This window comes from Pelodiscus sinensis, chromosome 27, assembly GCF_049634645.1.
Source record: "Pelodiscus sinensis isolate JC-2024 chromosome 27, ASM4963464v1, whole genome shotgun sequence".
NCBI lineage: Eukaryota > Metazoa > Chordata > Testudines > Trionychidae > Pelodiscus > Pelodiscus sinensis.
In genome coordinates, this window is record NC_134737.1 from 7,592,279 (window position 1) to 7,616,005 (window position 23,727).

The following is a 23,727-nucleotide window of genomic DNA, read 5'->3' on the forward strand; positions in this document are numbered from 1 at the left end:
TGGCAGGTCTCACTGGGTTCTTTGAAATATGTGGTGAGAGTGATGTGGCTTGTCTTTCCAAGGCAATGACTCTAGCTGTATTTTCAGTCCATCTTATGAGGCATGCATGCAACCGCCTTCTAGCGATCACAGTAGCACATGATGCACCCGGAGGCACAGTTTGTAACCTGCCAGTCGTCCTTTGCTCAAAACAGAGCAGCTCAGTAGGGCAACTGAGTAGCTGTATAGACACATCTGTTGGGGTTGTGTTTGTGTGTCTGATATTTGATACTGAAACTGGACAAACTGCAGGGTAACTACACTGCTCCTTAGCACAGAACAGCTTTCCAGTGAGGCCAGACACGCTCCCTCTCTGCTTGTGCTCGGCATATCACACATATCATAGACTGTCTTGAAGAGCACACAGCTGAAATAGTCACTGCTGCTAAAGCAGTAACTTGCTATGCAGTGTGGGCCAAATCCTGCACTTGGTTTTGCTCATGATCAGAGTTTGTCATTGATCCGGGGTATTGAATAATGTTTGTCTTTTAAAGGGAAGCTTTGAAGTGCGTACATATCAATTTACATCCATTAGAAGAGAGGGGTTTAAAAACCCCCTGACAAGCTGCACCTTGCGAGCGCATTGTCAGATCTGGTTTTGTGCCAAAGGGAGTTATAAAACCAGCCCAGCTTGTTAGGATTTGCAGCTGTTCCAAACATGGCCAAATGGTACAGAAATCGAATGGTCCAATTTTAGAAAAGCCCTGATGTGGGCAAGCCCATTATAGGAATTTTGCATTCTGAAGGGCTTCAGGGTTTGAGCCAATAGCTTTAGTTCCCTCATTGCACATTATAATGAATGATAGTCCTGGGGGTAAAAGTAAGCTTTAAAAAAGACATCCCAGGAAGAGTTACAGCCTCCATAATGCCTCTCCACCCATGCATTGTTACTTATAGGCTACGTCTAGACTGGCATGATTTTGCGGAAACACTTTTAACAGAAAAGTTTTTCCGTTAAAAGTATTTCCGCAAAAGAGCGTCTAGATTGGCAAGGATGCTTTTGCGCAAATAGATTTTCATTGGAACCACACAATTTAGCAACCAGTCCTGATTTTTGCAATGTTTACTTATATGGCCCTGTACAGCATGGGTGCATCTAGACTGGCAGTGGCTCTTGCTGAATTTGATCAACTTTCGTTAACCGGGCTAAAGCAAGATGCACAAGTGAGAAGCCTACTATAGCTCAGCGATTGGGGTTGTTGTTTTTTTCACCTGGGATGAAGGAGAGCTTGGTTTTAATTCCGCCTTCTGCTTGGGGTAGAGCAGGCCTTTGAAGAGAGTACATCCCTCAAGTTGTCCTGTTGAAACTGTTCTCTGTTAGTTAATGGGGCTAAAAGAAATGGTACTACCCTGCTGTAGCTTAGAGGTTAGTGGTCTGTGCTGGGATGCTGAAGACTCTGGATCTGTTCCCTTTTGAAGAGGGGGTGGCTTCCATCTTTTCTGTTGCTGCTACTTTAATTAACTATGAATGGGGCCAAAGGAAGGCCTGTTACCAAGCAGCCTGCTGTAGCTTAGAGGTTAGCTGGCTGTGCTGGGATGCTGAAGACCCTGGATCTGTTCCCTTTCGAACAGAGAGTGGCTTCTACCTTTCCTGTTGCTGCTACTTCAATTAACTATGAATGGGGCCAAAGGAAGAGCTATTATCCAGTAGCCTGCTGTAGCTCAGCAGTTAGTGGTCTGTGCTGGGATGCTGAAGACCCTGGATCAGTTCCCCTCTACTAGCCCTCTTATGAGGGAGTGGCTCCTACCTTTCCTGTTGCTGCTACTTTAATTAATTAACTGTGAATAGGGCCAAACAGAGCCTGTCTACAGAGATGCCCTCTGTGGTGTAATGGGTTGGGTGCTCCCCTGAGATGCTGGGGACCCTGGTTCAATCCCTGTTATGGGGAAGTGCTTTACAGCAGGTGGCTGCTACAGGGGGGCCATTTTATTAAAATATTCATTGGGCTGTTTAATAAAACAGGTCTCTCTTTTGCCCCCTGCTGCCAGGCTACCGCCTAGGTGGTAGGAGACCCCAGGTCCAACCCCCCCTCTGCAGGGGGGTTGGACCAAGGCTCTCCTACCTCCCAGGGGTCCTCCCTCCTCCCTCCTCCCACGTCTATCCACCCACCCCACCCCCAACCTGGCCCCCTAGCCACCACCCCTCCCCCCTCCCCCCTCCCAGGCCCACCCCCCACCCACTCCAACCTTGCCCCCATCCACCACTTACCTGTGAAGTGAGCGATCTCTGTTCAGAGCCCCTTCCATTTCAGAAAGACAATGGCCTCCTGTGAATGGGGACCTAAACAGGAACCTCCCACTTCCCCCTGGGAGGCAGGACAGCCTTCTCCAAATCCTTCTTAACTGGGCAGAGGAAGGATTCGAACCAGAGCCGCTCACCTCCGACGGCAAGCAGCCCGACCGCTGGGCTATAGAGTGACCATAGCCCGGGAGCTCACCCCGTTCACAGTTAAGTCACAGGGCACGGCATCAAGAGGAAAACACCACAGGCTTTAAAGCCAATGACCTGCTCAAGTAGGTGGGAGGGGGACTCGAACCAAGCACTCCAACTCCCTAGGGGCGGGCCCTGACCACTAGGCCATACAGGGCTGCTTAGGACTAAGCCTTGCATTGGACCATTTAATAGTAGTTAAAATAGAACAACTCGCAACAAGAAAGCACTTTGCTGCACTAAACCTTTCACTTGCCACCCTGCTGGCTTGAACCAGGTTCTTCAGCATGCAAAGCTCACACACAACCTACCAGCCTACACAGGGCTGCTTGCAAGTTAGCTTTGCTTTGGACCATTTACCAGTTCATGAAGTGGCACCCACTTCAAAAGGAAAGGATGAGCGCCTGCCTTTCAAGGCCTCCCGCCCACTTCCAAGCCCCCGCCCCCCGGCAGAAAGAAACACTGAATTTGGGAACCTCAGCCTCTAGGAAAGCGCACAATTCCCCTGTGCCACAGAGGGCTGCTCCCATTTGTGCCTTGCATTGGCCCAATTTAGCATTAAAGGGGAACAACGTGAACACAACCGATCGAGGGCGGGAGGAAAAACCTCACAGCCTAGCCGTTAGGATGGCCATGTGAGTGGTAGGTGGGTGCGATTTGAAACCCTTTTCATCAGGCAGCAGGGGGTTGAATCGGGCTCTTTCCCAACCTCAGCGAGGATCCAAACCACTGGACAAGGGTCAGGCAGTCTGTGAGCTGGGTAATAAGTAATTAAAGTGGAACAGATTCACCAGCCAAGGAAGAGCAGTCAACAGCAGAATAGCCCTTAGTTCTGGGATTAGTGTTCTCATTTGACAGACAGCAGATACCTACTCATCTTCCTTCTGATAGAATGGATGGGTGTGTGTGTGGATCAAACCAACATCTACTATAGCCCACTGGGCTATGAGGGAGACCTTGTTCTCCTCTCAGGACACTCCTCTGGAAAGTGGCAGACCCCTGTTCCCAATCCCCTCTGGGCCTCGGGCAGAGGCAGGAAACCCCCTCAAGCTATCCTCTAGCCTGGGTGAGCACCTCAACCCACAGCAAGGGAGGCTGTCTCCACCCCTCTCACTTGTGTGGAGTTAAGCAGCCACTAAGCCTGCCTGCCTGATTGAGTCCTGCAGGGAAGATGGGCAGGGTAGCGCCTGGTTTGAGAATTGGCCTGGGACTCAGGCAGCTGGTGCTCAGAGTCCAGCAGCAGGGTGGCTGTGTCTAGACTGGCCACTTGAATTTCCGCAAAAGCACTGACGATCTCATGTAAGATTGTCAGTGCTTTTGCGGAAATACAATGCTGCTCCCGTTCGGGCAAAAGTCTTTTTCCGAAAAACATTTGCGCAAAAGGGCCAGTGTAGACAGCAAAGATTTGATTTCTGCAAAAAAGCCCCAATCGCGAAAATGGCGATCGGGGCTTTTTTGCGGAAAAGCACGTCTAGATTGGCACGGACACTTTTCCGCAAAAAGTGCTTTTGCGGAAAAGCGTCCTGCCAATCTAGACGTGCTTTTCCGAAAATGCTTTTAACGGAAAACTTTTCCGTTAAAAGCATTTCCGGAAAATCATGCCAGTGTAGACGTAGCCATTGTGTGTTCAGCAACAGAAACACCTGCCCTGAGGGAACCCACGTGCCAACCCAATTGAGGTACCACTAGACCCAGGTGGCAGCCCAGCAGGGTTCTGCGGATCACAGCGGTGGCTAAGCCTGGGACTTAGGCACAGAACCAGTCCACAGAAGGTGGGAGTAGCCTGTCTGCCCTGTGAACTGAGCTTGCCCTTGACTGGATCCCACAACTGCTGGGTTGTGTGTCTGTGGCAGGCACTGAGCCCACACTGTTCACTCTGTCGCTCTGCATTGCGTGCCTGCTGCCTCTGTGCTCTCTGCACCTCCAACCAAAATGCTGCTGGAGTTCCCAGCTCAGGGGATAATCTATTCCCCACTCCCCCCCAACCATACCGAGACCACTGGGTCTCCATCGTGTACACCTGTTCTCAAGCCAGTCTAGCTCTCTGTTTGCATCTGACTTTTGCTAGGAGAAGGGAGCTGTGACTCCAAATTTGCACCAGCAACAGCACCCAAGGCCTGCCGCTAGCCTAGTTCGCCTGTACACAGAAATGCTACTGCAGGCTTTGTGCGTCTCTGGCACCTGTTGGGGCTTGCTCACAGATCCAAAGTAAAAGTCTGCTACTGCTGGGCTTATTGGCCTTTTGGGCCAGGCTGTTTTCCTGTTTCACTGGGGAGTTGATCACGAACCCCTCTGATGCTGCATCCCTTCCTCACTCAGAAACTCCAGGGCAGTCCCTGGCGTAAGCCTAGAGTGAAAACAGGTGTGTGTGTGTGTGTGTGAGGGGCGGGTTCACAGCTTCCACCTGCTCCCAATCACTGACACTTGGTATTTAATCCCCACCTCCTCAGCCGCCCAGTCACTAAATAGCACAGTGGGGCAGTAGCCTTGAAAGGCCTAGCTGTTAATATAGTGCATAGAACCTGGTAGGTTCCCGTCTGAAACTATCCTAGACAGAAGCTTGCTAATCAAACCTTTTTGCCTCCTTCAGTAAAAGAGGGACAAGAGCAGCATGCCTAGAATCCCAGGTGAGTACCCAAACCCTAGACCATACAGGGCTTCTGGCAAATGCCTCTTCTTTTGGCCCATGGACTAGTTAGTGGAAGCAGCTCCTTTTTCAAAGCTGTTCTGAACAGGCAGAGAGAAGGGCTGAAGCAGGGTCTCCCCACTTGGCGGGCAGGCGCCTAACCACCAAGCAGTAGAGCATTTCTGAGCTTTTACTGGCCCAACTTATAATTAAATGGAAAAGCTTAACGATGCTGCTTCTCTCCTCCATGGGGTGTGCAAAGGGGCTACTGCCGGAGCTCACCGCCAAGGCTGAGCTGGAGGCTGCTCTGTCAGCACCCGTCACAGCAGGTCAGAGCATGTCGGAGGCCGAGAGAACGGCTGTCCTGCTTCTGCCCCATGCCCTGAGCGTGGTACTGCCCATGCAAACCCTGAGAGGTGTGTGTCAGCCTCACAGAAGCTCCATCCCACAGAGGGACACCTGCATTTCATGGTGCTGCAGAATCTGTAACTCACCACAGCTAACAGCGTCCGCTCCGATGAGACTATTACTAGCTCCGGTGAGGTCTGCGCCTATAATGCTAAGGGGAGGAGCTGCAAGCCAAGGCTGAGCTGGCAGTTCTTGAAGTTTGGAGAGCCCAGGACTGATGTACCATAGGTTGGTGGGTTAGAAGGGAGGGGCATGGGGTGGGAAGCTCAGGCCAGGAATAGCAAGGGGGGGGGAACCAGGGGTTGTGTGTAAGGAGCGGGGACCATTGGCAGAGCTGGGGGTGTGGGTGGCTTGCTGAGGACTGGCCTGCCCTTCTCCCCCCATTGTCAGTGAGCTGCAGCCCTCCCTGTAGAGGAGGAGGCGAGTGACTTGAGCCTGGACACACTCAAGGTTTGCCGGTGCCTCCTGGGTTTTCAGCCCATCGTCTCACTCCTCTAGACCCCTATGACTGCCCATCTTTGGCTGCAGGAGAGCCCAGGGCCTGACCCAAGCCCATTCCAGGCAATGGGAAGCCTCTTATGCCTGGTCTACACTAGACTAGGCAGGTCAGCTTAAGGCACACAACTCCAGCTATGTATACTGTATAGCTGGATTGGGCTTGCTTTAAACCAAGCATTGGTGGCATCCGCGCCCATTAGCTTCCCTTACATCTGAGTACAGGACACCAGTAGAGCTGCCCTCAGCATTCAATTTATGGGCCTATATTAGACCCGCTAAATCAAATGCCAGGAGGGTGTATCCCCCAGTAAGTATAAATGTGCCCCAGTGCATCCAGGGTTTGGGACTGGCTCCATTTTGAGGAGGGAGGGGAATAGGAGGGAAACCACTTCAGTTTTTCAGGAAATGGTTTTCTTGTTTTCAAGCCAGTTTAAGATCAGACTCTCTCCTCCTTCCTCCCTTGCTACACAGGGCAAGAGATCATAGAATACTAGAACTGGAAGGGACCTCGAGAGGTCATCAAGTCCAGTCCCCTGCCCTCGTGGCAGGACCAGTGTGGGAGGCTGTATGGAATCTAGCTGACAGGTTGTCATATTAGAAAATGGCAATGAATATGACCAGATAAGCCTTGTAAGGCAGGGATGGGCAACCTAGGCTAGTGAGCAGGTCGCACGAGTGGCCCTCCTTCTGCTCAGTGGGCCACAAGAGTCTCCTGGAATAGGGCAGTTTGCTAACTGCGCTTGTGCACCTAGAATTTGCAGGGGGTGCTGATTTGGCTGCAGAGGGAGCGCACGGCTCATAGTCAACCTCCCTTTCCATGCCCTGGCTCTCTGTGTGTCACTTTAGTAAAACCAATAGGAAAAAACCAACGTGGCTGGAAACCAGGAGACTCTGGCAAGTCTGCATGTGGGGATCAGGAAACAAAATGTCTCATGGGCCACACGTGGCCTACCGGACACACAGGTTGTGCACCACTTTTGTAAGGTACCAATGGAAAAGTTGTAATTTGCTAAGGACGATCCTATTCTGTGTCTCACCTTTGCATTGTGAGTGAGAAATATCACACACTGATACCACAAACTTGTACTTTTCTGGGTGATTTCCTCCCATCCCCCAGACAGATTGGCATCAGCAGGATGTAGCCTGCTTAATTTCCTGTCAAGGACAATCAGGGTTACAGTGAATTCACTGAAAAGACAGGGGCTATGGCCACGAGTCAGCAGGACTTGAAGGGACATGCCTGTGGACAGGGGACACAAGGGCCTTCCAGTGCCCACGTACTGTGAGCTTGTTTGGGGCGGAGGCTGCACAAGCTACACCACAAAGGCTATAAAAAGGCAACTGCATCTTCTCCATTTTGTCCTCATTCTTGCTTTGCAACTCTGCCGTAATTCTTTACAAATGGAAGCTCTGAACAGAGGACTTAATGGACCCATCCAAACCTTGGATGCATTCCTGAGGGACTTGCAAGCCAGCAAACTCACCCATACTGCTAAGAACCTTCTATATAGACTCAGAATTCTTAAGTATGTGGGATCAAGCTGACCATTTAACAACTCTTGTCTGTCTTTTCTTGTATAATCGTTTGAGTTAGATACTCAAGGATGGGGTGACTGGTATTTTGGGTCAGCTCCAAAGTAGTGTCCCCTTTAGGGATCAAAAGAATATTTTTGAACAGTAAGTTTGAAACTAACTGCACTTTACTGGACCTGTGTGCTGGCGGGAGCCAGAGACTGGGATGTAATAAGGCAGCAGAGATGACAGCCTCCATAGACCACGGGCAAGGTGGGGAGGCCCAGGCTACACACTCCTAGAAGGGGCGGGGCCAAGGACAGAGGTGGGGCCAAAGGCAGCCAGCTTTTAGTACTACCTGGCGTGGACAGTCCAGTGCTCCAGCGGAAACTTGAAGGGCCTTCTAAAGTTGTTTAGTTTACAAATAAAAAGAACTAAGGGCTTGTCCAGTGTAAATTAACAAGTGGATTATCTATTCCAGAGTAACTCCATGTGTGAGCGACAAGGAGTCCTGTGGCACCTTATAGATTAACAGATGTATTGGAGCATAAGCTTTGGTGGGCAAAGACCCACTTTGTCAGTTGCATGAGTGGATCCATGTGGATGATCTTACTCTGAACCAGTTTAATCCATTTCTAACATGGATTAAACTAATTAGGAGTAAGACACACTCTGGTATAGGTGCATCCATGGATGGTGTGTGTTGGGAGTAATTTTTCAGGACTAACTAATTCTCCATCTAGCGAAGTAACTATGAATGGAATGATTTTGGATTGAAGGAATGTCTCAGATGGTATTTCACAGGGATCTGTTCTGGGTACAGGGTGTTTAACATTGATAAATGACCTGGATGTAGGAGAAGAGAGCATGTTGATCAAATCTGCAGATGACAAAAAGCTAAGGGGGAATGGCAGTGCTTAGGAGGATGGAACTAAAATTCAGAGGGCTCTTTATAACTGAGCTATAAACAAAATGAAATTCAGTGACAAGTGTCGTGTGCTACCCCTGGGGAAGAAAAAACAAATATAGAATAGGAGGTAACTAGCTTTTCAACAGCACTGCTGATAAGGATTAGGGAGTTGTGGTGGATCACAACTTCAATATGAGTCCGATGTGCTGCTCTGGATAAAACAACACAATTTTAGATCACGTCTTCGCTTGCCATGCTAGAGATCAATCTTCTGGAGTTTGATTTAGCAGTCTAGTTAAGACCTGCTAAATCAAATGCTGAGGGTGGCCCCAGTCAGCAGCAGTACTCCTGGCAGTCGTGAGGAGTAAGGGAAGCTGACAGGAGAAGACAGTGCCAGCGTTAGCGTAGGGTACGTCTAAACTACATGGCTCCGTCGACGGAGCCATGTAGATCTGTTTGTTTGGCAAAGGGAAATGAAGCCGCGATTTAAATAATCACGGCTTCATTTAAATTTAAATGGCTGCCGCGCTGAGCCGACAAACAGCTGATCAGCTGTTTGTCGGCTCAGCGTGCTAGTCTGGATGCTCCCCTGTCGAAATGAAAGCCTTTTATTGACATCCCCTGTAAACCTCATCCTACGAGGCATAAGGGGGATGTCGATAAAAGGCTTTCATTTCGACAGGGGAGCGTCCAGACTAGCGCGCTGAGCCGACAAACAGCTGATCAGCTGTTTGTCTGCTCAGCGCAGCAGCCATGTAAAATTAAATGAAACCGTGATTATTTAAATTGCGGCTTAATTTCCCTTTGCCTATCTGTCTAATCTACATGCCTCCATCGACGGAGGCATGTAGTCTAGACACAACCTTAAGGTGAGCCAACTCCATCTATGTATTTTACCTCTATCTGACCTTCCAGGTCTATTGTAGACCTGGCCTTAGGTTGCATTTCAGGCTCCAGGGAAGTCAACCCATCCTCTCTTCATAAGCATTAAAGCCCTTCTAAAAGTTGTTTTGAGTTTACAAATAAAAAGAACTAAGGGCTTGACTTGATATTTTAGCAGGCAAGTCCTGGGAGTTGGCAACACCCCTCTGCTCAGCCTTCGTTAGGCCTCAGCTGAAGTTCTGTGTCCAATTTTGGCCACCACTGTGGATGTAGAGAAATGGGAAAGGATGCAGTGGCAAGTGACAGATGATCAAAGGGACAGAATGCCAGATGCATGAGCAAAGGCTGAGGGAACTTTCTTTTGGAAGAGAGAGAAAGGGGGACACATGACAGTGGTCTTCAGATATCTGAAAGCCTGACACACAAGATGCAGCAAAGTTGTTCTTTTGACGGCGGGCAGGGCAAGAGGCAGTCACTTCACATTACAGCATAAGTGGATTTAGATTAAATCTCAGGAAGTGTCCTCCATCTAAACTGCAGCAGGACAAGGGAACAGACTCCCTCAGGAGGTTGTGGAAGCTTCTTCGCTGGAGATTTTCAAAAGGAGGCTAGAGAGCCATCTGTCTCAGATGGTTTAGACCTCAAATCCTGCCTCTTAGGTCACCCGTATGGTCCCTTCTAACTCTGGTTCAAGGATTCTATGGGTACCTCTACCATTAGGAACTACAGAAAGATGTGTTCCAGGCTGAGAAATGCTAAGGGACAGCTTTGGAGTCTTAGAGCTTCACTTGTCCTGCACAGGTAGTTCTGTTCCTTTTAAAACAAGATGTCATTCTATAGAAGTTGGCATACAGGGCAGGAGGAATTTTAAAGCTCTAGGTCTGTACTCTAGGGCAGAGTTTTCCTAGCATGTGCACACAGCATATAACAATATATGCCTGCAAAAATTCCAGAAGAACCTACCTCCTTCAGGTGTTGTGAACTCCTTAATTTCACTCCGAGGCCCATCTCCTCTTCCATTGACTACAACCATCTCCAGTTTGTAGTTGCTGTAAGGAAACAGCCGGGACACTATGCCCCGTGGTCGATCTCCAACAAAACCCACAGACTGCCTTTTTTTGGAGACCCACAGGTTCTTCAGCAAACTACTTTCTCTCCAGAAATAGGCCTTCAAGAAATACGTATGGCAAGTGAAGCTTTTCCCATTCAGGCACGATTGGTTTTCATTAATAAAGCACAACAATTCTTTGCTTCTTAAAGCGCTTTAGAAATATTAATTAAGCTTCATAACTGCCCGAGAAGTAGGTCAGTATTATTATTCCCATTTTACAGATGCAAAACTGAAGTTCAGTCAAGCTAAATGATTTGCCCAAGGTCACAGTCAGCTTGGAGCTCAGGATAGAACCTAACAGTTCTGGCTTTCCACCTTCAGAGCTCTAGGCAGAGAGCATTACCTCTCCAGATGACTTAGTTTTAACTATAAAGAAAAGAGGAGGCTTAAGTTTGTCCAGCCACAACTTCATCTGAACTTGAAAAGATGCTGTAACATATCTAAACAGATTTGAGACTGAAAATAGATACACAATGGTATACAAGAGAGTCACGGGAATGAAGGCAGAATCCAAAGGATTTTCTATGAAAAGTGGATTCTTGGATTTGAGAAGTATGACCATGTACAGAATGTTACCAACCTGTATTCTTGATAAATTGTCAAAAGTTCTATCCCACTTTTGATTAAGTCAAGACTTTTGCTGCTTGTGATCAGGGAATCCAACTGGCACACGCGAGAATTATTAGCAGTGCATACATTTGATACAAAAAACAGCATGTTTATCTTTGTACTTTAGTTTTCAATTAGTATGGTTTGTTTTAAATCTTGTTTGCATCAAATCCAGACAGCATAGATTAAAACAGATGGTGTGTACATTAGGGATGACACAAAAATCAGTGATTTGTATTGGAGGGTTCCTTTCTCCTCCTCCCTGCCTCCCCCCACAAAACTATGTAGGCTGCATAATGATGAAAGGTTGTAAATTAACCATGCTAGAGAGACAGGTGTTGTCTTGTTGTTTAGGTATAATTCAAGCAGCAGCAATCCTCAATCCTGCTTAGCAGGTACCACCTTTATGGGTGGAGAAAAGTAATGCTGTTTCCATAGCCATTAGTCAAACATGCAGGCCCCCCAAACAGAGAATATCTCCTGGAGATAAGAACAACGATTCTAATCAGTAGCACACATTAGGCTGTGTGTGTTTGCATTTGCAGAACTAAGTCTCATTCCAGTCCTGCAGTCATTTAAATCTTTTGAGTTCTGTCATTGAAGTTCAATGGGAGCAGCATCTGACCCTAAATCAGTCCCTACAAATATGATCTCAGTAGCTCTTGTTACCCAGGCTAATGTTTGTTTAATGCCTGGAAATTTCTCTAGCCTTCAATAATCAGATATTCTTCCAGAGTGGCTAGGTGTGATCACTAGTGTGCCCACATAATGAGGACACCCAAAGTTTAGACCCAGCTGACTGTTTTATGTCATCCCCACTGCATCCTGGTCACATCACCAGGTCACTGTTTGTGAGCAAGGTTAGCTGTATTAATAGGCAGTGTCCAAACAATTTGGTTTTGCTCACTCTGTATTCCTTAAGTTGTCCCTGGATGGTATCCGGGTATACTCGGTTCCATTGGAGACCAACTGCTGTGCTGTTTATAACTTTCAGCCTAATATCAGTGGGGGCAGCCTTGGGATCTAAGCATTCAGGAATAAAGCAAAGTGTAGATTAGGCACTTTTAAAAATCCCCCCAGTCATCTTCTCCCCGTCTCTTCTGACATTTGGGTGTTCCAGTGTTTGCCTTCTGCGATGCCAGCTAGGCCATTTTGGGGCATTTTGCTTTGCATTCCACAGGCATCCTGGAGTAAATATCAGATTCACAAACACCCCTGCTGCCATCTTGTGGCATTCAGGAGCAGTTCTGTCTAGGTGTTAGTATTTGCAGGAAGACTGGCGCTCGCTTGTGCAGTTATCTCAACATAAAGTCACAATCCTGTCACACTAAAGGATTTTTGCAGCTGATGCCACATAATACAAGTGCAGGCAAATTCTAGAGTTCTTGGATAAACTACTTAAGTTGCTCCAGGGATGAATTGGTGTCTCACTGCCATGCAGTAAATATACACACATCACAAAACCAGGAAATCAAAATCCAGAATGTATTATTTATCTCCCTAACACCTTTCATCTGAAGATCTCAAAGTATCCTCCTGCCCTAGCAGGGAGCTGTGAATGAAGTATTACATATTCCAGGCACAGCGGTGAAAATCCACTCCAGCTCCCTGCCCCTCTCCCCACAAAGTTAATGGCAGAGCTGGGAATTCAGTCCAAGAATCTCTAGTCAGACGCTTCTACTCTAATCATCAGACAACACAGCCAACTTTCTAAGCCGTGTACTTTAAAACATGTCTATGATGTGCTAGTATCTGTCCATTTGCCAGGTACGAGGAATTATTTCCTCACTACACAAGGTCTTGCTAATCTTAGGCATCTTAGATTATGAAAAGGTCAATTGTTTATGTTCAACCCTGATGAAACACTAGGGCTGCGTCTAGATTGGTATGATTTTCCGGAAATGCTTTTAACGGAAAAGTTTTCTGTTAAAAGCATTTTCGGAACAGAGCGTCTAGATTGGCACGGACGCTTTTGCGGAAAAGCGTCCGTGCCAATCTAGACGCGCTTTTCCGCAAAAAAGCCCCGATCGCCATTTTCACGATCAGGGTTTTTTTGTGGAAAACAAATCTGAGCTGTCTACAATGGCCCTTTTGCGCAAAAGGGACGTTTGCCTGAATGGGAGCAGCATAGTATTTCCGCAAGAAGCACTGATTTCTTACAGTAGGAAGTCAGTGCTTTTGCGGAAATTCAAGCGGCCAGTGTAGACAGCTGGCAAGTTTTCTGGAAAAGCGGCTGATTTTCCGGAAAAACTGGCTAGCCTAGACACAGCCAAGGAGCCAGATTCCCAGCTGGTGTGACTTGGCATGGCTTCACTGAAGCCAGTGGAGTTACTCAGATTTGCACCTCAGCTGAGGAGTTGATCAAAGTGTGCACAAGGGATATTAAAATGGTTTAGCCATTTTAACTTCGGTCCTGCCATTCGGCCCACCATCCCATCCAGGGCTGCTCTAGATCGTCCAGTTAACCAGTAAGCATTGCAAATTATGACCCAGGGGCTGGATCCAACCCGTCTAACATTTCTGTCTGGACCACAGTACAGAGAGGCACTCAGGCAGGCTGCCTGCCTGCCATGGCCCTTTGCCACTGTGGGGAATGGTGTGGGGGCATGGCAGGCAGTTAGTCTGCCTGAGTGCCCCATGGCGCTGCAGGCTGGCAGCTGCCTGTGGTAAGCACTTCCTAGCCAGAGTCTGCACCTTGTACCCCGTCCCACAACTCCCTGCCCCATGTCAGAACCCCTTCCTGCACTCCCACTCCATCCCAAGCCCTGCACCCTTTCCACTGATATAGTTGAAATGTGCAGCCCATGGTGACTTCAATTTTATGCCATAGGCCCCCAGCACAATTGATTGCTCATGCCTGTGCTTGCTGCAGCCTCTGACAACACTGCTGAGCCGGAGGGAGCCTTGAGCCTGGGCTTGATCACATCTGCAGAGTTGCTGCTAGGACTGCTGCTGCCTATTTACCCGAGGGAGACCGAAGACATCCAGGAGGTGAGGTACCAAATAAAGGGGGTAGCAGGAAGTAGCCCATGGGTGCTAGACTGGTTCCCCTCTGAACTAGTGACAGAACATTCCTTCCACCGGAGTAGGGCCTAGACTCCCTCCTGTCAACCCCAAGGGTGGCAGCCTCCCTACCATAGCATAGGCCAAGAAGCTGGTACTTGTCTGCCAGAGCTAAGACTACTTGCTGCTCCACCTTGCCCGAGGGCCTACATCCATAGGCTGCTGGGTGTGCTGCCAGCCCCAAAGGGTCAGGCACTGCCCCAGATTGACCAATTCCCCGATACCAGGCAGTGACTCTGATGTGATGAGACTCAGACGGGGAGGAATGACCACTACCCCTCCACCCAACAGCAGAGCGACCCTTTGCTTACACACCCAATCATCTAGGTGTACGGAGGGTAAAAAATGGACAGAGCTTTGAGTTCACTGTAGCTTGAACAAGAACGTCGGATTTCTGCTAGAATAGGCCTTTGAAATTATTGTACCCACCCCACTGGAGTATTGGACACCCTGGCGAAGGGTTTCAAAAGTGATGCCTGATTGGATCTAAAAGTGGGAGGCTTAGAAAGGGTGGAACACACCTGTCCTCTGACAATCAGGTTCCTTCAAAGGTGTCAAGTGAGAGACCCCCCAATCCCTGGTTGCTGTTGAAAATCTCTGCTGAAAATTATTGAATACAAGCTAGATGCAGTTCCTTATGCCAAAGGTCAAACTAAAAAGGATTATCATGGTGATCTAGCCTTAATCTTAAGTGGTTATGTATTTAACATGCATGCCTTAGCAGATCACAAAAATCACCAGGACAGGGGAGCTGGGTGCAAACACAGAACACGTAACGTCTCTTTTCTCACGGCAGAAACAGCTCCGCAAAACAACCAGTTTATGGGGTGTGGAAAGGAGAACAAGGCAGTAAGAGATCCTCAGTTCACAGTAAAGCCCTCCCTGAACAGCAGAGGCCATTCCAACATGCAAGAGGCAAGTTTAGTTTGCCCGAAAGAAACAGCTGGTGAAAAACTTGTGCAAGAGGAATTCAGTTATGTGAAGCGTTAGACAAGATGCAGGACCAAGGACGGAGCAGCCCTTAAAGGCTAATGGGATTTTTTCCCTTATAGAAATATTTTTCACTAGACCACTTTGAACTAGGAGAGGAAATGGGAAATCTGTGAATGTTTAACATTTCCTTGAAAACGTCTAAAGCCACGTCTTCACTCTGGGGAAGAGCGACACTGCTGCGATCGATCTTCCGGAGTTCGATTTAGCAGATCTAGTAGATCCTCGAACTCAGAGGGTGCCGCTGTCAACAGCTGGTTCTCCTGCTCCTGTGAGAAGTAAGGGAAGCCGATGGGAGTATTTTCTCCCATTGGCCCCCCGCTGTGGGGACGGTGGGGAAACTTGAATCACAGTACATCAACTCCAGGTATGTAATTAATGTAGCTGGAGTTGCATATTTTAATTCAACCTTCCCCTTGAGTGCAGATATGAGCCCAGATAACTAAGGATTCCTAGGGTCTATCCAGGGGAGGGAGTGAAATGGTCCCTTGGAAGTTTGAATCTGTTGAAGACACCTCCCAACAGCCAGGAGTGACTGTAGCAGTAAGCTGTACAAAGTGCCTGGTCAGACATGCCGAGTTGGCACAGCTCTGACACCGATTGGCACTGCAGGGTGTCAGAGTCAAAAAGCCCGTGGAACAAAGTGGGTAGATATCAGTACAGACATTACCTAGCACAGAGCAGCTAGGTCAAACAAAACTCTTCTGCCCTCACCATTTAGTTACACACACAGGAGAATTGGATCTTTCTAGTGTGCCCACCCACCCAAGGAGGGATGCAACTCAACTGCGATGGCCCCTAAGGTTGTTGGGTATACCGAGCTAACTCTACAACGGCTGAGTTGTACAAAGTCTCTTGTTGCAGAATGGCCACACAACCCAACATCTGATTTGCTACTGTTAACATAGCCCCAGCTTCGTGCCTGGAGAACCTTTGAATAAACTCTGGCCACATTAGCCCACAAAGGTGTTGTCCACTAAGAATGTTCAGGCTAACACTGGGTTTTATGTCTTTCCTCCTAGGTCCAAAGGAGATGTTGCCACACTGAGTCACACAGAAAAACAAGCTGAAGGTAAAGAGAGAGACATGGAAGTGAAATTAAAATACTTTGAAGGTTAGCATCTTTAGAGAAGCAGCAATGAAGAAAGCTCAGAAGTCGTTTAGCCTGTTACATGTGGTAATTCACTAGGGGCATGTAAAGGGTCTAGTGTTCATACTTTTGTTTCATGTGTTTTTTATAACTATCTCAGAGTCTCTTATGAAGCTAAAGAACGTGCGATTAGCTGAAATACTTTCTTCAAGACAACCTCTCACTTTAGTGTAGTTCTAACAACATGTAACAGGTGCATTTGGGAGCCTGCAGAATCCAAATGCACAGTTCCCATGATGGTATTTAAAGGGAGAGAAATACCTTAAGGAAGTGGAAGCTGGCAACTGTGCAGCATCAAAGTACTGTAGTAATGTTTGTTAGTGTGGGAGGAAGGCGATAATCTCTGCTGTCTAGCTATTCTTTTTGCCCATAATCACCAACTTCAAGAGGCATAGCTCTGGCCTGTAGGGTTTGGGGTATTTTCCACCGTCACTTGAGCAGTAATACCCCACATTTCCTGTTCCATGATTGTGTCCAGTTAGGGGCAGATGGCCCTTGTTGTATTCTAGATGATCCTATTTCCAGAGACTGTGGGTCTCCTTTTCAGATATACCAAGTTCTTTGCGTCAAGAACAAGGATTTCAACTCACAGCTCCCACTCATGTGGTGCAGTAGAGATGGAACTAAAATGTGTCTTTTAAAAATAAACCCGACAGCAGACTGTTACAGTTCAGAGCCCTTGTCTGTTGCAGGCATTGAAACCCGCAGCCCAGAAGAAAGGAGTAGGAGATACATCACTATGGTTACTGGTGTGTTTTTAAATATTAGCTCAAGCCATAGCACAGCAATTCAATCCAGGATTTCATGCAAGATGACCCCCTTAATTAATTTGCACTAGGCTCAGAGCAGAGGAAGGAGTTACCTGCAGCTCAGGCAGACACCCGTACTAGCTGTAAAAACCTAGTGAGGCTGGCTAAAAAGAGATGAGCTGGCCCCACAACCCCCCTCAGAACTCTGGGTCATGCAATCACCCATGTAAGTTCAACACTGCTGTTCCCAGCTCTACTTTTCACCCAATGGCTAAAGAACCTTGGACTTCGGTATGAATAACCAGAACTCTGCCCTCCCTGCCTCACTCCCAGAAGGGAGATAATTCCAGTTGGCACAAAGGGAGGTTCAGCCTTTTGGCTTGGAGCTGCACAGGGATTTTGGTGACTGAGCTAGGGATGGAACCTGAGGAGTCTTCTCCTCTCTGGAGTCACCTGGAACTGGATTCCTGAGCCACAGAAAGCATGGCTGTAAAGGTGTCCCCCTGAGCTGCAGTGCTGCTCTTCCATCTCCAGTGGGCGTGGAAAGCTTGGCTAACTTTTACTTAATAGCCTCGGCTAGGAAAATACTCACAATCTTCCCCTGAAAAGCCGATGACAACGTCCGGCTCTGGAGCTCTCCCGAAGTTGTTCTCTGCCTGCACTTTGATTTCATAGGGCACGTAGATGGGTGTATTCCAGACAACGTGCCTTGTGGTTCTCACCGTCACGTTGCTCCAGCTCTCCCGCGTATCCCTTTGCCTCCACTTCACTATGTACCTGAGGTCGGGCCCGTAAGCTTGGGTGGCATTCAGCGGCTTAGTGGGCAAAAAGAGAACTTATTACATTCACGTCTATGGCACAATATAGGCATGAATAAAAAGCTGTGCTATATCCCTCTTCCTACCAATGACTTGGGCTTCATTTCTTATGGCAGGTATGTAGATCCCAGGCAGGATGTATGGCTGTATTAGGAATAAACATCTGTCATTTGAAAATGTCTATATAATTATCCTAATTTGAGGCTTCCTTCAAGTAGCAAGTCTCAGAATATTGCTTTACGTACCCTGGAAAATGTGTTCATTAAGCATGTACATGGACACTTGAAGGGGAAACATTAGATAAACACTGCTTCCAATTATTATTTAGACAAGAGGGGGGCAGCTCCCTCAAGATCAGGTGTAATCTACATTTTTCTTTTGCTTCCACTCCTATGAACAGAACTTGGAGCCAAAGCTTCTGTTTCTTCTGAGCTGACTGATTCAAGCTCATCTCTAAGGTCAGATCTCCACTTACTGGCAGATGGATGCTCTCGTAATCAATCTTCCAGGGTTCGATTTAGCAAGTCTAAATAACGCTAGCTAAATCGAATGCTAAGGGTACCCCGGTCGGCACTGCTACTCCTTGCTGTCACGAGGAGTAAGGGAAGTTGACAGGAGCATTTCTCCCATCGATCGCCTGCCGTGGAGATGTCACCAAGCTCGGCTTAAGGTACATCAACTCCAGCTACGTTATTTATGTAGCTGGAGTTGCGTACCTTAAGTGGAACTTCCCCCTCCACAGCATAGACTGCTTCTGTAGGGACTATAATAGAGTTTAAAGAGAAGCTAGATAATTTCATGGAGGTTAGGTCCATAAAAGGCTATTAGCCAGGGGATAGAAATGGTGTCCCTGGCCTCTGTTTGTCAGAGGCTGGAGAAGGTTGGCAGGAGACAAATCGCTTGATCACTGTCTTCGGTCCACCCCCTCTGGGGCACCTGGTGCTGGCCACTGTCGGCAGACAGGCTACTGGGCTAGATGGACCTTTGGTCTGACCCAGTATGGCTGTTATTATGTTCTGTAACCCTAATCTTAGATTCAGATCTTCTAATTAGCAAGCACTGCAGAGTGTGTCTTTCGGGGTGCTATCAAAAAATAAACACTATGCAAACTTGCATGGGACTTGATTGTTCTGGCAGTTTGCATGGGACTTGATTTTTCTGGCAGCTATCTAGAGTCTAAGGGGGAGACAATGAGGAGTGATTTAAATGTGCTCACCTTAAAAGGGCCAGTGCTCTGAGAATAATCTTAGCATTCCTGTGAGACTTTCCTCAGTCTAATGGTTAATAGCCCTTGGTGGTTAAGGGGAAAGAATAAGCAGGATCAACCTTGACTCAAGAGCAGCCAGAAGCTGAAGGTTTTATTGAAGGCCCTTGAAAGAAAATAATCTAGATCTAAAGGATTCTGTAAACCCCAGCACCCTCAGCTGCTGGGGAGTCAAAAAATTGTACTCACTGTCCAAGTGATCTCCATGTTGTTTTTTTGAGTCCCGGCTCCTTGAACACCCGTAGGGTTGATTTCTGGACCTGAAATCCACATCAAAACCTTTCCTTACAATGTTGAAAAATGACACAGGCAGTGAAAAGCCATGCACGGTGCAAATCTGGACACTTGTTAATAAACGATTGGGAAAATTGGACCACTGACTAGTGTGGTGTGGGTTGGGTTTGTGTGTTTTGTTTTCAGAGTGCTTGGCTCCCATTCAGGATAATGCAAGGTGGAAAGCTGCAGGTTTCTCAGCACTTTCCAAAGTCATGCCACAGATTTTGGTTATTTTCAACTATCTAGGCTTATACCTTTTAGTGGGTGTCTTTTGTGGGAAGTGCTATTGTTCAGTTTTACATTAAGCAATGATCTGTGATCCACAAGCCAATGGATGCCCTTCTGTAATCTGAAAGGAGCAGAGCAGGCAGCTAATAGCAGGCAGCTATTAGAGGGGATACATACTTTTATGGGCACTTCAAGTTTACTTCACTAAAAGACTTAGGGTACGTCTACACTGCATGGCTATTCCAAAATAAGCTATTCCAGAATAGTTCTTCCGAAATAGCTTATTTTGAAATAACACGTCTACATTAGGGAAGCCTGCCTCAGGCTGATTTTGAGGCTTCCCTGCAGTGTAGACGTGCTATCTCGATATAGAGCTGTAGGAGGCACTGGGGAGGAATAACTTAGAATGGCCCTGGTGGGGGCTATTTGAAATAGCAGCAGTGGAGCATCTACACACCCCTTATTTCGAAAGAGCGATTTCGGAATAGGCGTTATTCTTCATAGAATGAGGTTTACAGATTTCGGAATAAGTCGTCTGTTTCTAAATTATTTTGAAATAACGGAATGGCTGTGTAGACGCTCGCATTGTTATTTTGAAATAAAGCTAGTTATCTCAAAATAACGGTGCAGTGTAGACGCATAATCACCTCATGACACAAATATCATCTTGCTGTGTATTTCCCTGCAGCATTGACCGCACACGTGGGGATCTCTGCCAATACCTGGGAATAGCAGAGTGAGTTAGCAGTTTGGGTCTTTTACCATTGATCCTAGGGGGTCTAACCACACTGCCACTGAGAGCCTGCCTTCTCAGTCTGAGCTCAGCAGGCTAGCTCATGCTGCAGTGTCCACACGGCGTATTTTTAAGCATGCTTTGAGTGGAGGTAGTGTGTCTGTATCTACCTCAGCGGACATACCCCTTGGATCAAATTGTTAAAGAAGCTTTTAAGTCTCCTTGTAAGGGGCGGAAGGATTTTCCTTCTTTCCGTAGCATCATGGACAACTTGCTTTATTTTGAGGGTCTCCCTTGATGCAGGTTGCACCAGAAAATTATACACCTTGACTCTCTCAATTGGAATTTTGCCTCTGTGCACGGGACTTAACCAAATAAATCAAGATTCATCCTTAACCATCAGCACATGGACCAGGTTCTGCTCTGTCACATCTCTGGACTAACTTCACTGAGGTAGGTGGAGTGATTGTTGGCTTTATGGAAACATGGGCTTGTAATAAAACTCTAACCAACTCTCACCTGTCACATCAAATCAGATGGTAGCCCAAACCCATGTGGCAAACACAGCCCCGTGCCTGAGAGCAGAGCCAGCACGGTGAGCTAAATGGAACTAGACCAAAAGTACTTACGTGCCCCAATGGTATGGTACCGTTCAGATGGCAGGCTGGGAAGGCTACTCCCCACGTCATTCACGGCGATCACTCGGAACTGGTAGTTGACATAGGGCGAGAGGCGCAAAACAGCCGAGTTCACGCTCCCTGGGTAACTGGAATGGTTGTGCCATGTCCCGGGCAGGAACTTGTCCTCTTCAAACTGAACAATATAATCTAGAGGGGGAGAGAGACGGGAGAGGTTAGATTAGTGGTGGAGTTCCCCTCAACTCATTGCATTTCCCACCCTGCAGGAAGAGAGTTGCTGTATCAAAGACAACAACAGTCTGATGAACTCAGCCTGGTCTGGTGGGGGGTTAGGGGGAGCGCACCAACCTGTGATTGGGCTGTTGTTGTCATCACCAGGTATCCACGTCAAGCGCACGCTCCTTTCGGCCAGGTCTGTCAGCTCCAGGTCGCGAGGCCGCTCTGGTCGTTCTGTTGGCAAAGTGACAGCTCCTCTGACAATCCCAGACTCTCTGCATTGGGAGCCCAAACCCCACTGAAAGTCAATGGAAACTAAAGGCCTACTGTCTTGGGTGTCTTGTGGAGTCCCAGCCGAAATGAAGAGCAGCTGTGAGAAAGCCACTAATGGCTGTTTGGGGAGCTGCTGCATGTGACAGGAGTTGTTCCCACCCCCTTCTTAGAGGACAAGTGTATTTTCTTAATCTGATCAAACATGGCATCCTTGTGCTGCCCTTCAGTAGAATCCCTTGTGGGAAGGCAGGTGGCTTTTTCAGGGTAGGTGGGTGGAGCTAGCGGTACCCCACAATGAAGTGGATGCAGATTTTAAAAATATGATATTAAAATGTAAGAAAAGGTGTGTGCAAATAGAACAAAGGCAAAACACACTGGCTGCGTCTAGACTGGCAGCTGCTTTTGCGGAAAAACTTGCCAGCTGTCTACACTGGCCGCTTGAATTTCCACAAGAACACTGACTTCCTACTGTCTGAAATCAGTGCTTCTTGTGGAAATGCTATGCTGCTCCCGTTCGGGCTAAAGCCCTCTTGTGCAAATGCTTTTTGCGCGGTATTGTTTTGCGCAAAAAAGCCCCAATGGCGAAAATGGCGATCGGGGCTTTCTTGGGCAAAACCGCATCTAGATTGGCATGGACGCTTTTCCACAAAAAGTGCTTTTGCGGAAAAGCGTCTGTGCCAATCTAGACTCTCTTTTCTGCAAATGCTTTTAACGGAAAACTTTTCCGTTAAAAGCATTTGCGGAAAATCATGCCAGTCTAGACGTAACCACTGGGTTTTATACTGTTGGGAGGATGGACTGAGAAAAAGACAAGGAAACCAAACTACTTTGGTTCTGGTAGACCAAAGTCACGTCACAAGACTTGATACTGCAGGGGCACCTTCCTTTGAGAGAGAGAGAATCATTAAAGCAGAAAGGCCATGCAAGTAATTAACAATTTTCATGACCATTTTACTGAGGCAGTGACTTGGCCACAGTTGCAACAGATCAGTGGCAGAGCCACATTTCCTGCCACGTCCACATTGCTAGTAGTGAGTGATACTATCCATGTGCAATACCGTACTGTACCTTGACACCAAATCAAACAATTATTACAAACAAGCCTTCTGCTCATGGCTATTTGCGATGATGCTCAGAAACATACCGTGCCAGGCTTTGGAGAATCAGGTTCTGGCTTTCCAGCCCCTCCAGACCTACATTTCCAGTTGCCGTTATTGCAAAAGGCCAAACAGACACACCAAAAAGCATACAAATAAAAGCAGGGTCGGAGTGAACCAAACTGAATGGATTAGTGGTGATTACCTTTGGGTAAGGCTGTCATACGATTAGTTGGAGTAGACTGGATAACTGCAAGGTAAGACAGTGGCTGTTAACAGAGTTAGTTTAGTGATTAAACTTGGCTCAAAGGGACATGGAGTAAAAAAAAAATATTGCAGAGGCACCAGGATTTTCCTTCCAGTGTAGGACCCAGTGAGCATCAGTACTTCTAGCCTGCCCAGCTCGAGACCCCAGGGGCTCCTAGACCCTCTGTAATCCAGCTTGTGCTGTCTTCACACGGGAGAAGCAAACCTGAGTTAATTAGCTTACAGTCAATTATCTGTTAAAAAACAGAAGTCAAATGTAGCTGAGTGAGCAGGGATGCAGGATCCTTGTAACATGCTGAGTGTGGTAGGGCACCATGGGCCTGAGCCAGCAACATGTTCACCATCGATTTCAACAGTTTGAGGCTCTCCAGGAGGTTTCTCGCAGGTGAGGACTAAGAGTTCAAAGTTTGGGACTAGGTCTAATGGCCAAGTTCCAGTCTTTAAACCCTATTTCCCTTGTAGTTTAAATCCATTCCTCCTCCTGATTCATTACCTCTTCCAGTTGGAGCAAAGCCTGTAGGAATAGGCAGGAGCCGTCTGAGGCCGGCTGCGGCAACTGGTGCCCCAGGCGGAACGTGCGATCAGCGCCCCCGCCCGCAGGGCTGTCAATGGCCGTGATGTCATCATCGGGCGCCCCGGGCGGCGGTGCCCTAGGCGGCCTATAGCCATGGGCCGCCCCTGGGAATAGGGTGTTTCCTATCTCCCCCACTCTCTAACTAAGGGGCCAAATTTCCAAAGGACATGAATAGCCTGAATTGCCGTTGACTTCAGCTATAACTGGTGGTGCCTAGCTGTGTGAGGGGGGCAACCTATGCTAGTGAATGGGCCGCATCAGTGGCCTCCATCTCAGTGGGCCAGAAGTGTGTCATGATGGATCCCAAGATGTTCTCTTGGGATAGGGCAGTTTTGCTAACGGTGCTGGCATACCTAGAATTTGCA

At 47.7% G+C, this 23,727-nt stretch overlaps 1 protein-coding gene across 19 annotated transcripts in view; it reads right to left on the minus strand.

Annotated features, from left to right (window-relative positions):
- The window catches only part of NFASC (neurofascin), a 278,159-nt gene that overhangs the window by 53,441 nt on the left and 200,991 nt on the right, over positions 1-23,727 (minus strand). For 15 of the 19 annotated variants that reach the window (XM_075910489.1, XM_075910486.1, XM_075910494.1 and 12 more), the window contains 7 exons: positions 22,727-22,771; positions 21,284-21,385; positions 20,927-21,124; positions 19,250-19,320; positions 17,571-17,793; positions 11,934-12,049; positions 10,270-10,474 (listed from right to left, as the gene is read on the minus strand). In XM_075910489.1, the coding sequence (XP_075766604.1) occupies positions 10,270-10,474; positions 11,934-12,049; positions 17,571-17,793; positions 19,250-19,320; positions 20,927-21,124; positions 21,284-21,385; positions 22,727-22,771 (960 nt within the window). The remainder of the gene's footprint in view (positions 1-10,269; positions 10,475-11,933; positions 12,050-17,570; positions 17,794-19,249; positions 19,321-20,926; positions 21,125-21,283; positions 21,386-22,726; positions 22,772-23,727) is intronic. The other 4 variants (XM_075910504.1, XM_075910506.1, XM_075910503.1 and 1 more) reach the window with 3 other exon arrangements.